This window comes from Cyprinodon tularosa, unplaced genomic scaffold (assembly GCF_016077235.1).
Source record: "Cyprinodon tularosa strain WSP-4 unplaced genomic scaffold, ASM1607723v1 ctg733, whole genome shotgun sequence".
NCBI classification, from domain to species: Eukaryota; Metazoa; Chordata; class Actinopteri; order Cyprinodontiformes; family Cyprinodontidae; genus Cyprinodon; species Cyprinodon tularosa.
Genome location: NW_024039489.1, coordinates 79,720 through 106,842, shown reverse-complemented (window position 1 = coordinate 106,842; position 27,123 = coordinate 79,720). Strand labels below are relative to the sequence as shown.

General features: G+C 38.5%; 1 protein-coding gene across 1 annotated transcript in view; it reads right to left on the bottom strand.

Moving 5' to 3' along the window:
- LOC119772935 (glycine receptor subunit beta-like) overlaps positions 1-27,123 on the bottom strand; it is a 56,225-nt gene that overhangs the window by 11,817 nt on the left and 17,285 nt on the right. The window contains exons 2-6 of the mRNA XM_038269649.1: positions 12,393-12,516; positions 8,810-8,916; positions 7,220-7,287; positions 3,005-3,231; positions 16-98 (exon numbers count right to left, since the gene is read on the bottom strand). Of these exons, the coding sequence (XP_038125577.1) occupies positions 16-98; positions 3,005-3,231; positions 7,220-7,287; positions 8,810-8,916; positions 12,393-12,511 (604 nt within the window). The 5' untranslated portion in view covers positions 12,512-12,516. The remainder of the gene's footprint in view (positions 1-15; positions 99-3,004; positions 3,232-7,219; positions 7,288-8,809; positions 8,917-12,392; positions 12,517-27,123) is intronic.

The window sequence follows — 27,123 nt, the reverse complement described above, 5'->3', positions numbered from 1 at the left end:
TGTGTGTGCACTCACAGCTCTCCAGCTGCATCTTGCACCGCTGTGTGTCCATCGGGAAGAGTGTGAGGTCCAGGGGACAAGAGAGAGTCACTGAAAGTCTGCATAGAAGTACGACACACGGCTGAGCCAAAAACCAGAAGGAAGAACATACCAGCATCATTTAAACAGAATATATTTTTCTGGTTGGGATCCAGAGGAGCTAAAGGGGCTTCTGCTAACACAAGGAAGCATATATAATATCCAAACGTCCAAGTCAGAAAATTCTCCTGGAACGTCCCCTGAAACTGGAAGACTGCCTTCAAAACTCAAAAGTTTCTCACCGACCCTGAGCTCAAAATTAATCATGGCTGTCGCACAGAAAGTATAGAGATAGGTTCTAATAATGTTGATGCTTAATTTCTCAGTTTGATTTGGGTAGTGTGTGTTTGCAAACATTCATGTATTATTCCTATGGAAGAGAGACGGATCTGAAGGTTAAACCCTAGGATAGCTATGTATGCCCACTGTCTGAAGTATATAAGGTTATCCCCTGCTTTTCCTCCCTCTTGCTTAATTTCTCATGTTTAAGGTAAAAGCAGTAGTTTTTGTGTTTGGTCTCTGAAATAGAGCCTTCAGGTGTATTCAATGAAGCAGTATTTTAGAGGTGGCAGCATTTCCGGCAGCATTTCCGTCAGGCTATGTATGGGTTAAATATTATAAACACAAATTAATGCTTAAAACACAAAAAAGAGAGACCAAAAAACAAAACACATGGTGAGGGGAAAAAGGACGGCACAAGTAGCAAAAAAAAACTACAAGTTAAGAACAGCTGCAAACTAGCTCTGCTTATTTGAGGAGCTCCAGACCTCTACGGGGAGATGATCATCAACTCAGTGGGGGGAAGGCCATAAACAATACTATGGGTGTGTTTCAACTTCAGCGACTGCATCCTCAAAGGACCCGGTCTATGTGGACTGGATCCTTTGAGGCCTGTGAAAATAAGGAGACCGGAAGAGTTTTGGCTGTAGATTCAAACAGGTCCAGCCTTCTGCGGCTTTCACTGCCTGGACGCTCTGTCGCCTAGCAACTGTGAGAGTTTACACACAAAGCAGGAAAAGAATGATACCAAACTTCTCCCTGCTGTTCTGGAGGTTAATAACATCTTGGAGCAGCTTTAACAGCTGCATTGTATCAGCTTTATAGTCCCCACACTGCAGATATAATCTGTCCTTATATTTTAGCCAAACTCATTTACACAGTAACAGATAAAAACATTTCAATGAACCAAACATTACCCGCCACCTATCTGACTCAGTAACCATTAAAACAACTATTTTCATTCATTTCAGATGGAACTATTCACATACTTGAATTATATTAAACTGAATTTCCAATTTCCACCACTGTTCGGCGCCATTTCCCTTTTTCCTCTGATCACGGAGCAGCTGCCGTCCTTGTAATGAATCATGAGATACCTAAGACTACGTAGGATACACCATACCCGTCTTGCAAAAAGAAGGACGCATCTGTAGGCCGCATAACGAGGAGTCTTCCAATCCGAACAGACATTGGCGCTGTGCTATATCGTAATCGACCCACGCCTCAAAAATCGAAACAGAGTCCTGCATAGGTCTAATTTTTTAAAACTGTATCCGCCTGCACCCGTAGAGTTTAGAATCAAGAAGGTATACCCATTTAAAACCCGGCCGGCCCGTAAATAATAAAGTGCAATCCAACCGTTATCACAAAGTGTGCACACAGCCTTCTATAATACCAGAGGCAGTAAAAAACATTGCTTCACTCTGACAGATTAAATTGGCTGAAGTAAGAAGGTTTTCCTCATTACATAAAAATGACTGCTATCTGGATATTCTTGAATCAATAAATTTTTTTAGATGTAGAGTTAATAAATAAGAAAATATGAAAAGTTTAATTTATGTTGTAACTCTGATACCTGCATTTTGTTCATATATGCCTGTAACCACACCTGTGAAATGATATGGGTTTTTCTGCCCGTAGGTATACGTTTTATACGGGTACCCGACCTATTGAAGGACGAGGCAACGAAATGATGTCTATCCATCAGACCGTTAGCGAAAACAGAAATGAGATGCCCTCCCAAAGTTTCTCTTTGAGTCTTCTTTAAACACTAAATGTCTCTGAGAATCTCTTCTTGCGTCTGGAGCAATTCAGTTGTTCAGAAATAGTTTGCAGCTTTTCTACTCATTCAGTTTCTGATACAAAAAAAAACTTTCCATGTTTTTATGTCTGTTAGCAGCTAATTTAGTAAGGAAATGGTTTTGGTTCCACATTGGATTTTTATTTTGCCGCTCTATATTTTCTGTCATGGCATTATTCCACTTTTGCTGCATTTTAATGTGTTTCTTTTTTGTGTTTACAGCACTTTTGTTTTCGCTGTATTTTATGCATTTGCAGTGTGTTTGCACCTTGGCCGCCGTAAGTTTACCATTAAGCAGCAGGAAACTAAAGCTACTGCCACCTAGTTTCCTTTCATGGCAGACCAGTTGACATATTGGTCATATTCCTTGTTTTAAGTTATTTATAGTTGATTTATGGGCGGTAGAATTCACATTGCTGATGAGTGTGATAAACACTGTAAAATGATGTAGATATAAGTAAAAATTTCCTAAATTAAGTGTATTTACCCTTAATTTGAGTAGGTTAATGAGATAGTTTGCCAATGGAATGAGAATTTTTAATCTTAAAATAAGATAATTAGATAAAATGCACTTGAAATAAGACCATGCAATTGTTGTTTCTTATTTTAAATGTAAATTGTCTTGTTTCATTGGGAAGGTGTCTCTTTTACCTCCTCAATCCAAGAAAAAAACTGACTTATTTTAAGAAAAATTACTGATCTATAATTGAATTTTTTTTTTGTGAACTTTTTTTCCAATCTAAATTTCCCGCCATCTACGACTGTATGTATACGGTTCTCAGTGAATGAAAGCTGAGCTGTGTGGCTAACATGAGTGAAGGTAAAGATGTAGGATGTGGCTGATACCTCATGCTGATTAAGACATCTCCATTCCTGAATATGAAGAGGAGAATGTTGTCCTGTGTGACATCATGAAAGTTTGCATTTTTTTCATTGGCAAAAAACAGGTCTGGTTTCCACAAACACTGGAACATTTTGGGATCAACAGTCAGCGCTTCACTTTTAAAGTCAGTAGGCAGTCGCAGACGAGGGTCGTTCCATCTCTGACGAAGAAATATATTCACTCTGTAGTCCTGGATAGAAAACATTTTCACTTAGTTCGCAAAATTTCACCATATTTACATGAATGCCGCAAATGCTTCGAACTCATTAAGCTAATTAAAGTTACATTCATTATGTTTACTTTATGAATATCAATGTGAATATCGAATTGATTCACAACTAAATGTTTTTTCTTTGTATTTAAATTTTTATTTCATATTTACTAATTTAGGGAAAATAAGCAACTCTAAAACATTCACACTTTTTTTTTAACTTTGATAAATTCTTAAGAGAATTAACCAGTTTATGTAACTCTGGGGTCAGATTGGGTTGTTAAAGGACCTGCAGGAGCAGCAAATGATCAAACAAGCTGGAACGGTTAATTCATTTAATGATGAACTCTTCAGTTTACCGCTGGATGAAAGACAATGTATCACTGAGTCCTGTTGAAGTGTGATCTTCCATTTATCACTTTAGAAATAACGAAGGAATGATATATATGAGTGAATTCACATCCCAACTACTGTTTCATCCTTTTATTTGTTTTTCAAATTGAAACACTTAATTGGGTTGGAGAAAACTGTTTTTTTTATTGGTTTCATAAAGTGATATGTAAAACATAATGTGTCATTTCCTGCTAAATTAAAAATGAGGAAAACAGATAATGAGCGAAAGAGTTCATTTAATCAAACTTTGTTTTGGTCTCTGAGGTAAGGGTAATTTTATGAGCTGAGCAGAAAGTATTTAATTTATATTCATTTATTTGATAGGGAGTGCTGTGCACATTAAGCATTTAGACGCTCAAAATTGGAAGAAACAGCTCATTTTAAACAGCTAACGTCTTTCCCTAAAGTGCCTTTAAAAAACTCAACTTTACAAAAGCTTGAAAATTCATGTCATACAGAAGTCCAATTTAAAGTTGTTCATATAAAACCAAATATGGATGAACGTTGAACCTTTTTTAAAACGCATTTTTGTTTATTTTAAAGGCCTGATATCAGGCTCCTGTTTCAGCTCAGGAGACAAGGACGTCCACAGTCTGGCCTCCTGGACAGAGAAGACAAGGTGCCCAATGGACGTTTTTCTCAGGGAAACTTTCACATTTTAATTTTAGCTCCCGCTGTGATAAAACATACAGCTCTGAGTGGGGCTGTGGGCCCTCTGAGAGGTCAGGGGCCTTATTATGTTCCCATTTATACATTCATTTCTATGAAAACTTTACAGTGTCAGGATCCAGAGTGTTTCCTCTGCTCTATTGTTAACTATTCTCACTGGTTTAAATGTTGGCTGCTCAGTGGTGCAGTGGGTAGCACTGCTGCCTTGCAGCAATAAGGTTTGATTCCCTGCCCAGGGTCTTTCTGCATAGAGTTTCCATGTTCTCCCTGAGCATGCGTGGGTTCTCTCCGGGTACTCCAGCTTCCTCCAACAGTCCAAAAACGTGACTGTTAGGTTATTTACCTTCTCTAAATTCTCCTAAAGTGTGGGTGTGAATGGTCGTTTGTGTCTGTGTTGCCCTGCAATGGACTGGTGACCTGTCCAGGGTGGACCCTGCCTCTCGCCCATAGACAGCTGGAGATAGACACCAGCACCCCTTGCCACCCCGCCTGGGCTAATGGTGACGGAAAATAGATCAATGGATGGTTTGATTTTTGCTGTTGTTGTCTGAGACCAGTAAACAGACCTATGGGTACCATATTTGAGTCACCAGTTCCCAACACATGTAATCTCATGGTACTTTTCACAGTTAAGAGATGCATCCATCAATGATTTTTCGGACCCAGTCTGATACCGATACATGGACTGAGTGCATTGGCCAATAAGATTAAAAAAGGCTTTATTTGTCAGCCAGCCTGAAGCAGCACTTCAGTAGGATGAAATCTAAGCTTTGGCATGGCCAATCCAACAAAAGACAAAATGCAGACATTATAAATGGGGAATGGTGTCCGACGCCTTGCTGCTCTTATCTGATACAGATTTGATACCACTGCTGAATGAGCTAACTGTGTACCTAGCCATGTGAATAAAGGCCTCAGGCCTGACATTAACGTTGTTAAAAAGAAAGTAGCATATTAATATAATAATTAGCATTGGAATGATAGAATTAAAGTCATTAAATAGCTTTAACTGTATCGCTGTGCAAAAATAGAAATGCGGCATCAGAATGCTAGATCAGCATCATTTACCTGACATCCAATCCAGCCTATTAGTCAACATTAAGCCAATATCTAATCTTGGTATCAGATTAATGCATCGCTAATCGTAACTAGTTTACCAGTAAGGAACAAATAACAGCAGATTAGAAAGTCTTTTCAGACGTAATCAGAATCATCTGGAACAATGAAGTTTAAGAACAGGGCGGATCCTTTGGACCACAGAAGAGAAATCCAGACTTAGCTCCCAGCTTCAGCTTCTACAGCTAGAGACCACTGATTATGGCTGAAATCTCAGTGTGATAATGGACCTGAACCTTCAGAGGCTCGTAAAGGCAGTTACTAAGTCAGCCTTTGATCACCTGAAGAACATCTCCAGGATTAAAGGACTAATGTCCAGCAGGACCTACTGTAGAAAAACCCATTCATGCATTTATCTTTAGTAGAATTGATCACTGCAACAATGTTTTCATAGGTTTTCCTAAAAAGTCCATCAGACAGCTGCAGCTGGTCCAAAACGCTGCTGCCAGTGTTCTCACTAGAATTAAGAAAGTAGAACACATCAGCCTGGTTGTGAAGTCCTTCTACTGGCTCCCTGTAGCTCAGAGAATAGACTCTAAAATCCTTCTGTTAGTCTAGAATTCATTGAATAGATCCAGTGGATCAACCTCCCAGACCACTCAGGTCTTCTAGTTCCAGCCTACTCTGTCACCCAGAACTAGAACCAAACATGGAGAAACAGCATCTATGCTCCATGGATCTGGAACAAACTCCCAGCAGACTGGAAAAGAGCTGAAGGCCTGAGTTCTTTGGAGTCACAGTTAGAAACCTGTTAGTTTAGAGCTGCCTTTGACTGTTGGAGATAAACTGATAACTGGGATATGACTATGAGGTATTGAGGGGAGTGGCAGCCATTGCATTAATGGTGGCCTAAAGGTTAAGGCATAGAGCTTTATGCCCCACTCCCACAGCCTGCCACTGTGGGTCCCTGAGCAAAGACCATTGACCCCACACTGCTCCCTGGGTGCCACACAATGGCAGCCCTTTGCTGCCCAAGGAGATGGGTTAGATTCAGATAGTGAATTTCTCCATTGTGGATCTCAGGAGGGAGGGGTTACTATATTTGGGTAAAAATGGCTGCTCCTGGACTCTGTGATTGAGACGAAAATTGTGTTCTTATTTTTTAACTGATTAACTCTAAATTCATTAAATCACCATGTATGTATTAGTTTTAGGTATAAATGATGATCCATTGATTATTCCTTGCTGAGCGGACTTTCCTTTAATCACAGTCAGAGTGGACGTTTGATCCAGCAGGCTGATGTATTTATACTGTTCCTCATAAAGGTGTGATTTTTTTGTATGTTTAATTTCACAAGGATAATGGAAATTTATAATAAACAAAAATAATCAGCTATAAAATATATATTATGAAAAAAATAAAAAAGACAGTTGGTTTGTGTTTTTCAGTGTTTCAATTTGAAAAAACAATAAAACAAAATTTGAAACACGTCTATTTCTTTTAATTTGAGAATGAACCTCTAACAGAGCAGCTCCTCAGTCCATCATGCGGTGGATCTCTGATGCAGTCAGAGCAAAGATAGAATAAAGCGCTGTTCTCTGGACTTACCCTAAACTTGGAAAGGAGATAAACAGCTTTAATGGTGATCAATGATACAAGTTTTATCACTTATCAAAGACACATAAAGAGCCATTTTATCTGCTACCATTGATGTTATAGGGTTTTATCTAAATTAGAAAACATTTATTCCAAAGAGTTTTGTGAGCTGTAGCTTTCATTATCATGTTAGCTACACCTGTAGGCCAAAGGGAAACCCAAACTAAGTGTGTCAGTGGTGGGTGGAATCACCATGGCCGTCTCCTGGATGGACCCAAAGCTGTTGATGAACATGTTCACCTTGGACTCAACTGGAATACCTGGAAGCCAGAAAAATCAGCAGGACACTGAATCTCCACAGACAACAAATACATAAATCGCTTCTCATTAAGTAACATCTAAAAACCTAATACCTATTTTTTTCTACATATTGGTCTATCTATAATTAAACATAAAAGTCATTTTGCACTAAGTGGTTTGGAAGAGCTCAGCTGGGAGTCACCAGAAGTTTCTCCTGGTTGCAGACAAATTCTATTTAAAGTCTGCCTCGGATCGTACCTTTAAAGGAAAAGTCCGCTCATATGCAGAATTCAAACTTCCGAAAGTAATTTAAATATGAATTTATTACATACCGTTCTATAAATGATATTTGTTTTTAATTCAGAGTAATTTTTATCTGAATGTGCTTTACTGGAGGCATCCATGTTTGTCAAAGAACACTACTGCCACCTACTGGTTTGTGACGTCACGGTGCGGTATCGGCTGTTGATCAAGTCCCAGTGCTGTATCTGGTGTTTGTCACAACGCGCTATTATCCAAGTCATCTTGAAAACATTCTTCTTCCAAATGTTGGCTACATATTATGGGTTTTTTCTCTGGCCAGAAGTTCGATGGCAAATCCTCCCTCTTCAAGTTGGCGATTCAACGACCAACCCGTCCGTGGAGGATCAGGAATCAGAAAGGTGAAATAACCCTTTTTTTTTCACTTTAACCCAATGTATTCCAGCATCCAGCTGCCATGCACGTGGGCATTGTCAGTTTCACTATAGCTCTGGTGAATTTCAATGGTGAAGTCCTCTGGAAATCTTCAATCATTGTTGTTGATTGCAGATGTGTCTAGTAGTTCCCATTGATTTAGCTTGTAAAGCGGGGAGAATGGCGCTAGGCTTACCGCACCGTGACGTCACTGCTGGAAGATGGCAGGAGGGAGGGGTTACTATATTTGGCCTTAGAAAATGGCCGCTCCCAGACTCAGTGATCATGAAGAAAATTTTTGTTTTTTTATTTTCTTTACCAATTAACGCTAAATTCATCAAATCACTGCAAATGTATTAGTTATAGGTCTTAATATTGATCCATTGATTATTCCTTGCTGACCGGACTTTTTCTTTTAAGGTTTTACGGACACAAAAAACCACCCTTACGTATTTACTCACCAGGATATAATGAAATGTTTAGCAGCCCTAAAAGATGATGACCAATGGTTTGTTCCACATTAAACATGTCCTGAAGACAGACCTAAATATATCTGAGAGCTTCCAGTTTCAGGCTGTGGTTCTATAGCAGACACTTAGGGAATGGGAGGCTGGTTATTTAAACAGATATACTGCCTATTATCAGCAGTTTTTGATCATGTCAACTTGCTATATTTTTTAATTCTTTGCAGACAAACATGGAAGTAGCAGTGTAAAGGCTGCAGACGGAGGGGCTGAGTAACCAAATCAAAGGCATCAACAGACATTTTAATAAAAACTGTAAAGCTGTGTCTTTTTATTACAAGGATTCAGTTTAACGAAAATAGTCCAAGAATCCAATTCGGATCCTTTTGCAGTTTTGCATTACCTTGAAAGTTAGGCCTTATCCTTGGGTCATAGCTGACCATCAGACGGTTCAAAATGTTGGAGGTAGAGTTAGCTGGAACCTGGGCTAGATCCTCCTGTGACAGCTGCCTATTAGATTACACAAGAAGAAATATAGAATTAGAGCTGAGCAGACATTGAAATAAAAAGTTTAATATGCATGTCACCACTGAATATGTATATAATGTCATTTGCATAGAGCTGGTGGGTCTAGAATGGAGTCAGGTTCAATAGTCTGGCCTGCAGGGGGTGCTCTTCACACAACCATGCAGTTTGACACAGCTTATTAGGTCAGCTTTATTCACCCCAATGGTTGCAGGGATCTTGTTCTATGTCTTGTTTTGTTCTTTGCTCACCATTTGTTTTTATTATGAAGGAGAAAATTATTCAATTCAATTCCGTTTATTTCTATAGCTCCAATTCACATCATGTCATCTCAAGGCACTTTACAGTTCAACCAGATAATACAGTCAAATTGATTCAAAGTTTTCTATCTAAGGAAAACCAGTTTGTAGACTGTAGAAACATCCCTGAAATGTTCTGAAAGTAAAAAAAAACCCTCAGCACACTACAGAACACAGAAAACCAAAATGGTAATTCAAAAACAAAATGTTTCTAACCCGACATGGTAGCACAGAATCTCTGAAATCTGTTTACATTTATAGTTAATTAACTTTACATTAAAATGTCATGGGGAAAGAAATAATAATTTGCTGGGATCATAAATATGGCTTGATAATATTATCATTACCCACCCATCAGCTGTTAACTTCAATTATGTCAGATTTGTCAAACTTTGGATTGAGGATGGTGTTTGGGTGGCTGTGAAAACGCTTGTGTAGCACATCCCACATGTTCTCACTGGGATTAAGGATTAAACTTTCTGTTGACAAATCCAAGTGATGCTGCCTGAGCCACTCTGTTAGCGCCATAATCACACTGCAAGTCTAGGATTTGTCATCTGGGAGAGACCTGCGGCTTCAGGGAGAAAAAAAAATAAACTGTTGAAAACCTCCTGAATATTATTATTATTATAGATTTATTTTTGCAGGTGTGTCATTAAGAACAGGTTATTATTTATAATGGCGGCCTGAAAAGTAGAGTAACCACTCAGGAAAGGGGAAGCAGGACTAAAATAAATACAATACATTAGTAATGTATCCATAATCCATAGCTTTGCCTCGTCAACTGTGCTGCTGCCATCAACACCTTTGTTTATAGATGTTGGAGCTTGGCCTGTTTTCCACTGTGGTCCTGTTTCTCTGACTGTGACTAACTGGATGTGCTCTCTTCATCCACTGACATGGGAGCTGGCTCGGAGCTCGTCTGCCTGGGTCTGTGTTTCTGGGTCTGCCACCTGTGGAACTGGTTGACCTGTTGTATCTCTGCCTATTGAGATAAGATGTTTTGAGTGTACCTGCCTGAATAGGAGTGAGTTCAGAAAGACCCTTTACCAGGCTCTATGCTGTAATGTTTAAGGTAGGGGGGACAGAAAGCAGATGCCTCCCTACTCTAGACAAGGGTGAAGGGAAGTCATGAGAGATAAGAATGAGTTTACAGTCTCAGCAGATGGCCGCTCACACTGAGCCTGGATCTGCTGGAGGTTTCTTCCTGTTCAAAGGGAGTTTTTCCTCTCCACTGTCGCTACAAGCATGCTTAGTGTGAGGGATTGCTGAAGAGTCAATGAGTCGATGCAATCAGCTAGTTTTCCTTCCTGACTGGATTATCTGGTTGAACTGTAAAGTGTCTTGAGATGACATGTGTTGTGAATTGGAACTATAGAAATAAACTGAATAGAATTGATACAAACATATAATACAATTAAAAACACAACAGACAACCCAAAAATGAGTGTAGAGAAGCAGCTCCAAGTATCTGTGAACAAGGATGATCTAATTGTATTGAGGGATAAAATTGAAATAAGTCTATCCAGTTTAAAATTATTTTGCAGAGTTCCAGTCAGCAGATTGAAAAGAATCAAGACCAAAAGTAGTGTTGGTTTTGGGAATACCGGTAATTAATTGTAGATTAAATCTGATCACTCAATCTAAAAATGCATCACCTGAAGGCCTTCAAAGCTGTCTGGGCCTTTTATCAGGTTTAACAGTTATCTAAATGCCATCCTGTTAGGTTTTCATTTACTCTCTGGTCAGAACATAAGAAATGCACAGACATTACAAGAGAAAGCTCCCCTGTTTTCTCTGTTTGAACCAAGGTTTCTGTTTAAAGATGAATACAATAAATCAAACACCAAAGGGCTTTTTGTTAAGTGTCTAACCAGATGCTTCTGTATTTCTAAGGGAAGATTTTTTTGTTTAATATCAGGTTTTTGTTAATTTTATAATAAGCGTGTCCAAACTCATACATCTGAAGTTATTTTTTAATCATTTGAGGTTTGAGAGGGAAGCTTTGGTTTAAAGGAGTGCAGGATGTTTGACTGTATGGGGAAGAGACGGATGCTGAGCTTGTTCCTAAACTGAACCTGTTGAAGAATGTTTTAAGTTATTCTGCTCTGTCCTGACCTCCTCCTGTCTGATCCTCCTTTGATCTTCTCAATCTCTGACCATAACTCTCTGATATCATTCTGCAGGAGATTGCTCTACATCAGAGGTCATGGATTAGCGGACCATGGTCTGGATCCAGCCCCACCTGCTGGCTAATCCAGACCCAACCTGATTTAAAACATTTATAAATTACTGCATGTTGTCCGACGACAGTGTCTAACTTCACTTCCACCGCTTCTCCTGTTAATACGGTAAAGCCCTCTGAAGCGCCCAGGACAAGGCTAGATGTGATCCAAATCATCCAATGAGTTGCTGTCAGTCTGGGTTGCTGCTGCTGCTACTTTTAGACACAGCAGGCAAACCTGTGGCAAGCCGGGCGATGGGAAAGAAGGAGAAGACGATGAGAAAAAGAGAGCAGAGAAAGTGTGGACTGCTGGAAGAACTGCAGTGAACTGGTGAAAGAAAAGTGAAATGGTGCTCAAAGATGACCCTGAACATTTAGAGGATGTTTGGCTCAACCTGCTGCTGTGAAGCAGGATTCTCCACCATGAACAGAATCAAAAATAAATATGGATCCATTCAAACCCAGGTTTAAAGCCTTGCAGGGCCTAAAGCCCACTGCTCTCATTAAGACAGAAAAAAAACAAACAAAAAAAGGGCCAGTTCAGATGTTTTATAAAATATTTGAATCAGGAAATTGTCCACAAACCAAACTGAACGATTGTTGTTCTCTATTTAAAAAAACACTTCACATTTTAAAATTGAAAATTGGTTACATTCGGTTTAAATTAACAGAATGTCTCTGGACCTTTACTGGTTGATGATTTTCTTTATACTGACATGCTCATTTTTACCCCTGCTCTACCATCTTCTTGTATATTTACCTCCTTGCTTTCTCTTGACTTTAAACTGAGGTTCAAGGGTTAATTTGTAAAGTGTTGAATTCCAGGATTTTTCCATAAGTTAGATAATTAGCAGCCCAGGGCATTTCTTAAAATTAGCTTTTAGCACATTATTGTTGCATAACAGCTCTGTTTTTAATAAGTAATGCGTCTTACTCACGATGGACAGACAACTTGTTTTCCTTTCTTGGCAGACTTTCCTTCTTTGGCTCCAGCAGGTTGGCAGCAGCAGAGCAGCAACAGCAGCAGCAAAATCACTGATCTAAATCCAGGAGCCATGGTGCCTGATAGAAACACAGCAATAAACGGCATTTAAAACATTATGTACATGAAATATAAGATTAGCATTACAGATCTAGGTTTGAGGATTTTCTTCAAGTTAAGAGATGTTTTGGTGACAAATCTATTTTTAATTTTGCCTTTTATATTTATTTTTTCTTACACATCATGCTCCAGAGTTTCATGTTTTTGCTTAGTTTTGAAAACATAACAAAACACACCCAGTATTTGAGAAACAACGCATCCATCCATCATCAATCCATCCATCCATCCATCATCAATCCATCCATCCATCCATCCATCCATCCATCATCAATCCATCCATCCATCCATCCATCATCAATCCATCCATCCATCCATTATCAATCCATCCATCCATCCATCCATCCATCCATCCATCCATCCATCCATCCATCATCAATCCATCCATCCATCCATCCATCCATCCATCATCAATCCATCCATCCATCCATCCATCCATCCATCCATCATCAATCCATCCATCCATCCATCCATCCATCATCAATCCATCCATCCATCCATCATCAATCCATCCATCCATCATCCATCCATCCATCCATCCATCCATCATCAATCCATCCATCCATCATCCATCCATCAATCCATCCATCCATCCATCCATCATCCATCCATCCATCCATCATCAATCCATCCATCCATCCATCATCCATCCATCCATCATCAATCCATCCATCCATCCATCCATCCATCCATCATCCATCCATCCATCCATCCATCCATCATCAATCCATCCATCCATCCATCATCCATCCATCCATCCAACATCAATCCATCCATCCATCCATCATCCATCCATCCATCCATCATCCATCCATCCATCCATCATCCATCCATCCATCCATCCATCCATCATCCATCCATCCATCATCCATCCATCCATCATCCATCCATCCATCCATCATCAATCCATCCATCCATCCATCCATCCATCATCCATCCATCCATCCATCATCAATCCATCCATCCATCCATCCATCCAACATCCATCCATCCATCCATCCATCATCCATCCATCATCCATCCATCCATCCATCCATCCATCATCAATCCATCCATCCATCCATCCATCCATCCATCCATCATCCATCCATCCATCCATCCATCCATCCATCATCAATCCATCCATCCATCCATCCATCATCAATCCATCCATCCATCCATCCATCCATCAATCCATCCATCCATCCATCCATCATCAATCCATCCATCCATCCATCCATCATCCATCCATACATCCATCCATCATCATCATCATCACTACATCCATCTATCCATCCATCCATCCATCATCAATCCATCCATCCATCCATCCATCCATCATCAATCCATCCATCCATCCATCATCAATCCATCCATCCATCCATCCATCCATCCATCCATCCATCAATCCATCCATCCATCATCCATCCATCATCCATCCATCCATCATCAATCCATCCATCCATCCATCCATCCATCATCAATCCATCCATCCATCCATCAATCCATCCATCTATCCATCCATCCATCCATCATCCATCCATCATCCATCCATCCATCCATCCATCATCAATCCATCCATCCATCCATCCATCCATCATCAATCCATCCATCCATCCATCCATCCATCCATCAATCCATCCACCTATCCATCCATCCATCCATCCATCCATCATCCATCCATCATCCATCCATCCATCCATCCATCATCAATCAATCCATCCATCCATCCATCCATCATCCATCCATACATCCATCCATCATCATCATCATCATCATCATCATCATCATCATCATCATCATCATCATCATCATCATCATCATCACTACATCCATCTATCCATCCATCCATCCATCCATCATCCATCCATCCATCCATCCATCCATCATCAATCCATCCATCCATCCATCCATCCATCCATCCATCCATCAATCCATCCATCTATCCATCCATCCATCATCCATCCATCATCAATCCATCCATCCATCATCCATCCATCCATCCATCCATCCATCCATCCATCATCCATCCATCCATCCATCCATCCATACTCCATCCATCCATCCATCATCCATCCATCCATCATCCATCCATTCATCATCCATCCATCCATCCATCCATCATCAATCCATCCATCCATCCATCCATCCATCATCCATCCATCCATCCATCCATCATCAATCCATCCATCCATCCATCCATCCATCATCAATCCATCCATCCATCCATCCATCCATCATCAATCCATCCATCCATCCATCCATCCATCCATCAATCCATCCATCTATCCATCCATCCATCCATCATCTATCCATCATCCATCCATCCATCCATCCATCATCAATCCATCCATCCATCCATCCATCCATCCATCATCCATCCATACATCCATCATCATCATCATCATCATCATCATCATCATCATCATCATCATCATCATCATCATCATCACTACATCCATCTATCCATCCATCCATCCATCATCAATCCATCCATCCATCCGTCCATCCATCATCAATCCATCCATCCATCCATCCATCCATCAATCCATCCATCTATCCATCCATCCATCCATCATCCATCCATCATCCATCCATCCATCATCAATCCATCCATCCATCCATCCATCCATCATCAATCCATCCATCTATCCATCCATCCATCATCTATCCATCATCCATCCATCCATCCATCCATCCATCCATCCATCATCAATCCATCCATCCATCCATCCATCCATCCATCCATCATCCATCCATCCATCATCCATCCATCCATCCATCATCAATCCATCCATCCATCCATCATCCATCCATCATCCATCCATCCATCCATCATCCATCCATCCATCCATCATCCATCCATCCATCCATCCATCCATCATCAATCCATCCATCCATCCATCCATCCATCCATCATCCATCCATCCATCATCCATCCATCCATCCATCATCAATCCATCCATCCATCCATCCATCCATCCATCATCCATCCATCCATCCATCCATCATCAATCCATCCATCCATCATCCATCCATCCATCCATCCATCCATCCATCATCCATCCATCATCCATCCATCCATCCATCCATCATCAATCCATCCATCCATCCATCCATCATCCATCCATCCATCCATCCATCCATCCATCATCAATCCATCCATCCATCCATCCATCATCAATCCATCCATCCATCCATCCATCCATCAATCCATCCATCTATCCATCCATCATCTATCCATCATCCATCCATCCATCCATCCATCATCAATCCATCCATCCATCCATCCATCCATCCATCCATCATCCATCCATACATCCATCCATCATCATCATCATCATCATCATCATCATCATCATCATCATCACTACATCCATCTATCCATCCATCCATCCATCATCAATCCATCCATCCATCCATCCATCCATCATCAATCCATCCATCCATCCATCATCAATCCATCCATCCATCCATCCATCCATCAATCCATCCATCTATCCATCCATCCATCCATCCATCCATCCATCATCCATCCATCATCCATCCATCCATCATCAATCCATCCATCCATCCATCCATCATCAATCCATCCATCCATCCATCCATCAATCCATCCATCTATCCATCCATCCATCCATCCATCATCCATCCATCATCCATCCATCCATCCATCCATCCATCATCAATCCATCCATCCATCCATCATCATCAATCCATCCATCCATCCATCAATCCATCCATCTATCCATCCATCCATCCATCCATCATCCATCCATCATCCATCCATCCATCCATCCATCATCAATCCATCCATCCATCCATCCATCATCCATCCATACATCCATCCATCATCATCATCATCATCATCATCACTACATCCATCTATCCATCCATCCATCATCCATCCATCCATCCATCCATCCATCATCAATCCATCCATCCATCCATCCATCCATCCATCATCAATCCATCCATCCATCCATCCATCAATCCATCCATCTATCCATCCATCCATCCATCATCCATCCATCATCCATCCATCCATCCATCCATCCATCATCAATCCATCCATCCATCCATCCATCCATCATCCATCCATCTATCCATCCATCATCAATCCATCCATCCATCCATCCATCCATCATCAATCCATCCATCCATCCATCCATCCATCAATCCATCCATCTATCCATCCATCCATCCATCATCTATCCATCATCCATCCATCCATCCATCCATCCATCCATCATCAATCCATCCATCCATCCATCCATCCATCATCCATCCATACATCCATCCATCATCATCATCATCATCATCATCATCATCATCATCATCATCATCATCATCACTACATCCATCTATCACTAATTCGTTTTGATTTATTTTCTGTCAGCACATTTTCATTTCAGCAAACATGTTATTTCAGTTTTTAGATGCATTACATAACTTCCTTCCACAGTGCAAAGATAAAAAAATAAAACATGCTTGTCAGTCTAAACTGATATTCTAGATGGCTTTTACGACTGGAAGTGAGAGTGATTGATTGTTTCTGTCAAACGTGTTTCCCATGAAAGACCAGCATCTTTTTCAGGGTCACCAAAGCTCTTCGCTGCTGATCATGGAAGAATAGGTGGATGATGGATGGATGCATGCAAATAGCAGTACATTGTATAGGTTATACTTGTTTGTTATACTTGTTTGTCTTTTTTGGTATTGGTATTATTTTACATATTTATATTCAGATCATTCGCCAAATCATTTAAATGTCTTCCTTTACCAACATATCCTAAAATATTGGTGCATATGCTCTAACAACACAAAATATTCAGAGGACGATGATCTGCATAGTAGAATTGGCCAGTTAGCAGCACTCTGACCATGAGGCAGACACCCTGTCTACTTTTAAGACTAGGCTTACTTTCCTTTTTGATAAAGCTTATAGTTAGAGTGGCTCAGGTTATCCTGAGCTATCTCTATAGTTATGCTGCTATAGGCTTAGGCTGCTGGAGGACATAGGGACCCCTTTTTCATCATTCTGCTTCATTCTATCTCTATTCTCCCACTCTGCAGAATCTGTTAGTTCAATCTCTAACGTTCTGCTCTCTCTGCTTTTTCTCATAGTAGCTTCATCTGGTCTGTTCCTGTTTGGCTGTGACTCCATCCTGGAGAGAAATATCAGCTGTGCTGCTGCCATCAACACCTTTGTTTCTAGATGTTGGAGATCAGCCTGTTTTTCAGTGTAGTCCTGTTTCTCTGACTGTGACTAACTGGATGTGCTCTCTTCATCCTCTGACATGGGAGCTGGCTCGAAGCACGTCTGCTTGATTGTGTGTTTCCTGGACGGGACCGCCTTTTACAGTTGCTTTTTGTATCTCTGCTTCTTCTATGTCTACTTTAAAGCCAGTCGGCCTCAGCAGATGGCCGCTCACTCTGAGCCTGGTTCTACTGGAGGTTTCTGCCTTTTAGAATGGAGATTTTATTAACCTCCATTCAATGAGTCGATGCAATCAACTAGTTTTCCTTAGATAGAAAACTTTGAATCAATCTGACTGGAGGATCTGGTGAACTGGAAAGTAACTTTAGATGACATGTGTTGTGAATTGGCTCTATAGAAAAAAACTGAATTGAATTGAAATTGACTATGGGCTGTTTATTGAAACCTAAACCTTGCCACAGGTGGAGTTAAAGAGCACTGAGCTTGTTTCAGCTCCATATCTTCTGTTGTTTCACTCCTTCTGACTATTGTTTTACCTGTCATTTGTCTTGCTTCTTTTCTCTTCTATTGGTATTTCAAAACCCCTCTTTTTTACTATTTATCATTAGAATTAGTTTATACAGCCATGTTTTCCTCAATTCAATTATGCTTCTTCAACCAAATCAGACATCCACACAGGTCAATAGCAGCCGTCTTTTTCCTCTGGTTAGGAAAATGAAGCCAGGAAAAAACTCCTAAACCCCTCAGAACCAGAGGAATTCTCTGATCTTTGTGCAGAGGAACCCCTCCTCCTCCAGATGGAACCAGCTCACTGGCACAAAGCCACAAACTGCTGAGCGATAAATTTACCCCAGGGACTCCACAGGCTGGGGCAAATGTTGCTAACCTCAGCTCATCAGGTCGACCAACTGCTGTGAAACAAGAGGTTTGTCAGCCTTTTTTATTCACACATGTTGAGGTTGGAATCCCAGTTTTATGTGCATTTGCTAATAAAGTCACATTTGGTTCTCATTAGTTTGAGTCTTTCTGAGTTTCCCCCTCCAGAAAAATGAGAGGAAGGATTTAAGCCTTAAATTATTTTTCAAGTCCATCATAGTACTAATTTGCATGTAATGAACTGATTTTAATTTTAATCTATTATAATTTAGGCAGACATGCACTGTTTTTAGGAAACAGCGTCACTGTGCATCAGCATAGTTATATTTTATGTTCTGCTTACGGCTAATTTAATTCAAAAGGACGATAAAATACAAAGTGATGGAAATTACATCATCTGTAAGGCTTAACAAACAGGGCATCCAGCCTTTCATTGTTTCTCTCTGTTTAAGATTCAAACAGGCATGTCAGTTATTAGATGTTTCTATATGTGGGAACTTAACTGGATTTATTAAAAGCAACTGAACTGAATTAGCGCTGAACTGGATTCTAGCTAATCAGATATTAGATGCATCTCATTAGATTAGAATATGGGTTCCTGTGAGGCTTGTTCTTTAGATTAAAAGCCCCATTTGAAATAAACAACCTTTAAGTGTGTTTCTGTATACTGCTGATATGATAGTTCAATTTAACAATGATCTAAAACAGAAATAAAGCCATGAAGACATCTGGAAAACATCTGTATCTAATAATCTGTCGACTAATCTTTACTAATCTGGTCCTGTTCTAACATGTTAATCAGATTACTGAGCTGTGGTTCAAACATGAGGACGGTTCTGAGCAGATCAATACTTCAGCCATTTCTCACCGCTTCATTCCTCTTTATTTTAACACTGTTAACAGATTGGATCTCTTTGCATTAACCCACAAATGCTGCTAAACGTCTGCACTGGAATTCATGTTTGTCATTCTCAAGACAGTTTGTAGTTAGAAATTAAAATAAATATATATATATATATATATATATATATATATATATATATATATATATATATATATATATATATATATATATATATATATATATATATATATATATATATATATATATATTAACTGTTAAAGAAAGCTCTCTATGTGTCTGCACCTTAAAGCTTTCTCTCTCCAGTTTGTTTTCCTGAAAATAGATAATTCGGGACAAACTCTTTAAATAACACTGCATAATAATAATATCTATAAATTACCATGAGACTTGACAACAGATTTTAATATAAAAATTGTAATCTTACTAAGATCAGAAGTTGTTTAGAGTTACAGAAGGCAGCTGCTTACCAACTGGGCTCATTTCTCAGGGAGTGGCCCCGATTAACAGTTAAAGAAGCATTTCATGCATCTCCAGTCTGCCAGATCATTACATCATTACATCATACATGTTAGCAGATGGGGAGACATCCATGGCTGCAGCCTTTTCAAACTATTATGCTTTAATCTTTTTTTTTATGTTTTAACAGAGTCCTGTCTGGCAATGTAGCAATAAGAATAATTGAAATGATGCCAAAAAAGAGCCCAACAGAATTTGCTTTCACAAGTGGAGCAGTACGGCTATCGCCATAATGTTCCGCTTGATTTATGCATATAAACAGCTTTATTATAATTCATGCAGGGAATATTACAGATAATATGGACACTGCAATGTAAGTAGAACAGGAAAGGAAAAACAGGAAAAAAAGAGAAAAGATGAAAGAAAGAGGAGATAAAAGGGAGATGACTAAAAAAACTTAAATCTGCTTCATCACCTCCAAAGAGATGTAAAAAGAACAGCACAACCAACGGATATAGTATAAGAGATACAATTAAGTAGCACCTTGATACTATCGCTGAAGTATAAGTAGTATTTAATCGGACATGTATACTGTGGTAGCTGAAGATAAGAGTATCTTTGATCTTAGCTGAAGGACACGCCGTCATTCCATTCCCAAATCTTTGCCACATAGAAAATAATGATTATACCTGTGCATCCAGACAGAGGAACTGTCCTAATTAGATAAACTACTGGGGAAAACATTCTGACACAGATCAGGCAGGTAATATTAGGGTGTAACAAACTCACATATCATCAATGATAATTATCTAAACAATTCCCCCTGAAAATGTGACTTTTTAAAAGTCACCTTTAAACAAACCCATTAATGTCTGTTCACGACCAGCATATTAAAATAGAAGAAGAACTGTCAAACTCCTTAACTTTGTGGATAACACCACCTTCATTGCTCTGTTCTGGGACAATTATGGGTCTGCATGCAGACAGAAAATTGACCAATAGGTCCACAGGTGAGTTCAGAACCACCCGGGGCTAAACCTGCTAGGGACGGTGAAGGTTATGGTGGACTTCCAGCACTGTAGCGCTGAAAGAAAAACAGAGCCGACAATCAGGCAGTTTCTTCCCCCAGGTGTCTCTCTGATGAACACCAACCAACACCTCTCAATCTGAGCGCTCACAGATTCTGCTAACATCAAATAAGCATAATGCAGCAGTACAACCAGCCTCCTCTATTCTAGTATTAAAAAAGAAAAAATGTTGTTCACACTTATGCTCTGATTCTTCTACATTATTTCATCTGTTCTCTGAACTGTTTTTACTTATAGTGATTGTTGCTTTGAAGTCAGCGACCGTCCTGTTCCCTGTTTGTGAAATCAAACTTGGCCATTAAAGAAAATGACAAGGGGTTCTGTTTAACAGACTAATGTAGAGGTCCTCAACGTGCAGAGATCCTGCAGGGGGGTGGCTTAAAATATAAGTTTTTTTTTTTGTTTCATCAAAATGCTCAGGGCTTGTAACATCTGCAATATTGCTTAAACTAAAAAAATACTTTTATGAAAGCACTGATCTATAAATACTTTGTATGCTAGAGAAAGTAACAATAAACTAGCTCTACAGTTGACTCTGTCTGGGATAGAAAAAGTTAGGAAGATAAACTCTTAACCAGATTTAATATCAAAATAAAAGAAAAAAAGCACAAACAGCTAGTCTCAGTAATAGCCGAGGCCATAGCCGTCTTGGAGAAAAATAGAACAAAACACTGGACAACTCCATCATTTACAATAAATGTTGTTGATGACCAGATCAGATAAAACTACCCTATGACACAAAACAGCAGAGAACATAAAGTTAAGGGTTGAACTAACAAACACTGGAGAATGGGTGAACACATAGAATAAAGCAGAATGATGAAAAGTGATCCCTATGTCCTCCAGCAGCCTAACCCTACAGCAGCATAACGACAGTGGTCAGTTGCTTAATATATAAAACTTAGTTCAATGTGATCTTATGATAAAGGCTATTCTCCCAATGGCAGGGCTAGATTTTTGCATTCATCTTTGGGTTTCAGAGGGGATCAAGGTTAACTTAGGGGGGACCACAAACTATAAGAAGGAATTTTTTTCTCAAAAATGTATTTACAATTGGAATTTCTAAATATTAGATTTATTCAAGAACATATAAAAAGATTATAACTAGTATATATCTAGTAATGTAGTAATTTAAAGTTTATTAAAAAAAAATAAAACAGAATATAAAACAACAATGCTTCTGTGTGCAACTTATCCTATTGTTTCTTTATTCAGTTTTATAGTGATTCTCCTTCTCTCTGATTTATTCATTTGTACTATAGGGTTGGATTGCAACCCTTTGTGTTACACAGCGCCATCTACTGTACAGGAGGAGTGAGGTGGTTCTGTGACATGTCAGTTTTCTGGTGGTTTACCTCATAGATATCCATAATAAAGGCTAGATGTCTCGTCCGCGCTGCTGGCCAATGGGGGTCGACGTCCGCACGTGGCGGCCATCTTACCACAGGCAGCTCGCTCATTCGTAGCATTGTGTTTCAATGGCGCATGTACTGAAATAACCATAACTTCCTCAATTGTCTAACTATTCTCAAACTGTTTGGTTTGTTAAAAAAAGTCAGACATGTAGTTGTGATACTGCGCACTTAGGAATAATTATAACCATGGAATTTCATATAAAAAGAACACTGAATAGAACATACAGGTGCAATAAATATACACACGCACAAGGTATTTATGTTAAATCAATATATGCTATTAAAACTCAGTGTACAGAATGGCAACCATATATATATGGTCCTAGAAATAAATAAATAAATAAATAAATATATATATATATATATATATATATATATATATATATATATATATATATATATATATATATATATATATATATATATATATATATATATTATATATATATTGTATATATACATTATACAATATATATATATATAATATATTATTTATATTATATATATATATATTTTATATATATACAATATATATATATATATATATATTGTATATATATATAATATATATCTATATATATATATAATATATATATATATATAATATATTATTTATATTATATATATATATATTTTATATATATACAATATATATATATATATATATATATTGTATATATATATAATATATATATATATATATATATATAATATATATATATATATATATTGTATATATATAAAATATATATATATATAATATAAATAATATATTATATATATATATATATTGTATATATAATGTATATATACAATATATATAATATATATATATATATTTTATATATAATATATATATACAATATATATATATATATATATATATACAATATATATAATATAATAATATATATATAATATATATAATATATATATATATACAATATATATAATATAATAATATATATATAATATATATAATATATATATATATATTATATATATATTGTATATATATATATATATATATATATATATATATATATATATATATATATATATATATATATATATATATATATATATATATATATATATATATATATATATATATATATATATATATATATATATATATATATATATATATATTGTATATATATAAAATATATATATATAATATAAATAATATATATATATATATTGTATATATATATATTGTATATATATATATATATAAACCAAACTGTTTGTAAATCCGTCAAGAATTCAATGAGATAAGAGTATTTGTGTTTGTGCTGATCACTCACCTTACATTAAGTACCACAGAGCACACCAGAAAGCCTGCCTGTGGTAAGATGGCCGCCCGGTGATGACGTTTGAGACTCTGCCGTAAGACATCTAGCCTTTATTATGGATATCTATGGTTTACCTGGTGTATGCAGGGAGGATTCCCCACACTTTCTGCCATTCTTGGTCAAAATCTGACGCCACATACTGTTTCTGGGTTTAAAGGCATTAAAAGTTTGTTTTCTGAGCCTTTAATACCTGCAAGTTAAAAATAAGAGTCGTTGCCTGGATGTACGATGTAGTGACTAAAACCATGAGGGCAATTACAAGAAGTTTCTGGGCCTTGGAGGTCTTGTCAGTATCCCATTAAACTGCAGGTGATTTAAGGTGGTGATGGTGTGTGGTACGTTTCCCTTAATATCCTGTGCAGTGAGCCCAGTAGTTACTGGAAGAAACTAAGAAAGAAGAATTGACACTGGCAGGTCTGCAGTGTCTTTGATTATGTTCTGTTTGACCACCTGAAGGCATAACAGGCTCTTCCCTGAGAAGATGAAATCAGCTGCAGTCAGGAATCCTGCTACTAGCAGAGGAAATTATGCTTTTATTTGGAGCAGTGTGGCGGTTCACATATAGAAAAAAAGTGTCACTTCCAGAATTTAGTGTAAAAAGATTTTAGCTATTTCAATTACAAATACAGGAAACTATTTCAAGCCTTTATTTCTTGTAATTCCTCTGACTATGGCTTAGGGATTGAAATTTAATTATTGAGTAGAATAAAATATGACAAATCAATAAAAAGGACATTTTAAAGAGAAATGTTAGGCTTATGAAGAGTTCAATCTATGCATTCAGTACTTGGTTGTGGCTTTTTTAGCGTGAATCACGATTAGTGTGTTGAACTATGGAGGCAATGATCCTGAGGGTCTGCTGGGGTCTAAGTGAAGTCCAGGTTGCTTCGATTGCACTTTTCAGGTCATATCAATTGTTGCGTTTGGTGTCTTTCATCTTCCTCATGTCTAAATGCAAAATGTACTTTTATTTTTAAACAGGGTTTCAAAGCATTGCTAAGAAGTCTCTAGAGTACCCTTAATCTCTAGGCCATATGTGGGATTGGTCTATGAATAGAGGCTGTTGATGCCCTGACTAACACCTCAGTCCACTTCTTTGATCTGTCCAGTCTGTCCAAATTCTTGGTCAGATTTTGCATGAAAATCTTCTTCAGGCTGCAGTTGTCCTCATAGACATACAGTGTAGATGGCATGCTATTTCCCATCACCGCTTCATCAGTATTGCCGCCATCTTGGGAAAGCGTTCCTCTCCGTGTAATTAGTTTTGGCAGGTTCAATGAAGTATCAGCAAATTAATAATCACTGAAAATCAAACTTTTCATGCTTTTTGGTCCGCAAACCTTTTACAGTAGCAGCCATTTAAACTAGTCTTTCCCAATCAGCCGAATGGCAGCCCACTTCCCTGGAACTCCCAGCAAAATCTCCTCCAACCTCCGGTCACTGGCCTTCTCATGGGTGCATATTTTTTTTACTCTGACTCACCCTTTCAATGAATTACAGAGTCTGGCCAGGAGATGGTGCTTCTCTTTAGATCTTAATGTCCACAAATCATGACAGACAGAATATTTTAGAACAAAGACTGTCAAGCGTTTCAGTAGCTGCACCCCACACTTGAAAGGGTGATGTTTAAAAAGGAATTGTAAGGGACATGCCAAGGGCCAACCAAGGACCAGCCAAGGACCAGCCAAGGGCCAACCAAGGACCAGCCAAGGACCAGCCAAGGACCAAACAAGGACCAGCCAAGGACCAGCCAAGGGCCAAACAAGGACCAGCCAAGGGCCAACCAAGGACCAGCCAAGGGCCAAACAAGGACCAGCCAAGGACCAGCCAAGGGCCAACCAAGGACCAGCCAAGGGCCAAACAAGGACCAAACAAGGACCAGCCAAGGACCAGCCAAGGACCAGCCAAGGACCAACACAGGACCAGCCAAGGGCCAGCTAAGAACCAGCGAAGGACCAGCCAAGGGCCAACTAAGAACCAGCCAAGGACCAGCCAAGGGCCAAACAAGGACCAAACAAGGACCAGCCAAGGGCCAGCTAAGAACCAGCCAAGGACCAGCCAAGGGCCAGCTAAGAACCAGCCAAGGACCAGCCAAGGGCCAGCCAAGGGCCAACCAAGGGCCAGCCAAGGGCCAGCCAAGTACCAACCAAGGACCAGCCAAGGGTCAGCCAAGGACCAGCTCAGGACCAGCCAAGGGCCCATTGCAGAAATTAGGGACATTTTGAATGGCTACCTCTGTAAAAAATCAGCTTTTCTCAATATTACGAGATACAATCTCATAATTACGAGATCTTATCCTGTAATTATGACATACTGATCTTGTATTTATGAGATCTTATGTCGTTATTATGAGAAAAGATTTCATAATTCAGAGATCTTATCTATATATTTGGTCATGATTACTTGAGCTCGTAATGTATCATCTCTCAGAAAACTGGTCTTCACTATCACTTCTTATAAATATCTGCATCTGTTCCACTGATCAGTTCTCTGTACCGAGGTGTAACCTGATATGCGCTGGAGTTACACTTCTCTGTTTTTCACTTCATCAGTAAAGTACCCAGCTATAACCTTTGGATTACTACTAGTGGAGTAAGCATGCAGCCAAATAAGCATGAAGGCTCATCTGTGGTTCTTGAGGATCTAGGATTTTTGTGCATGGGGGGGGGGAAGAATTGGAAGGAAAATATAAATGTTATTTCTTAAATAATTATATTGAAATATATTTTGTGAAATATATTATTAATATATCATATATTCAATCAGCCATCTTTAGTGGTTTGTTCAATACTTGCTATTGAGTGGGAAAATGATGAAATGTTGAGAAATTGTTGCTAAATATTCTTTATGGTAAACAGCTGTATTTTTATTAAATAATGAATAGCAGCAGAGAATATATGTTTAAAAGTGGGTTTCTCTTTATTGGTTGTCTGTGGGTTTGGTCTCCTGCTGGAGCTCGTGCTGATTAGAGGCCATGGCATGAACTGTTTGGGTAGTGCTTGGCTATAAAATAATACGTATATTAAGCTGGACACCTGATTGACATCAATGGAAAACAGGAACAGCAGAATGTTTTACAACTGCACGGCATTCTGGGAAATGTAGGCAGAGGAAAGGATTCAGCCTCTCTCTTGAAGGACTGACCTCATTTTAAAGGTTAAAGGTTCCCTTTAGTTACATTCAGGGTTGCTATAAATCTTTGACCTTTTTTCCCTCATTTCAAAATTTAGAAGAAAAAAATGCCCCAAAAACCATCAATATCGACTGACATGAACAGTTTATATTATGATTGATTTTTCAGCTCTTTGTCGA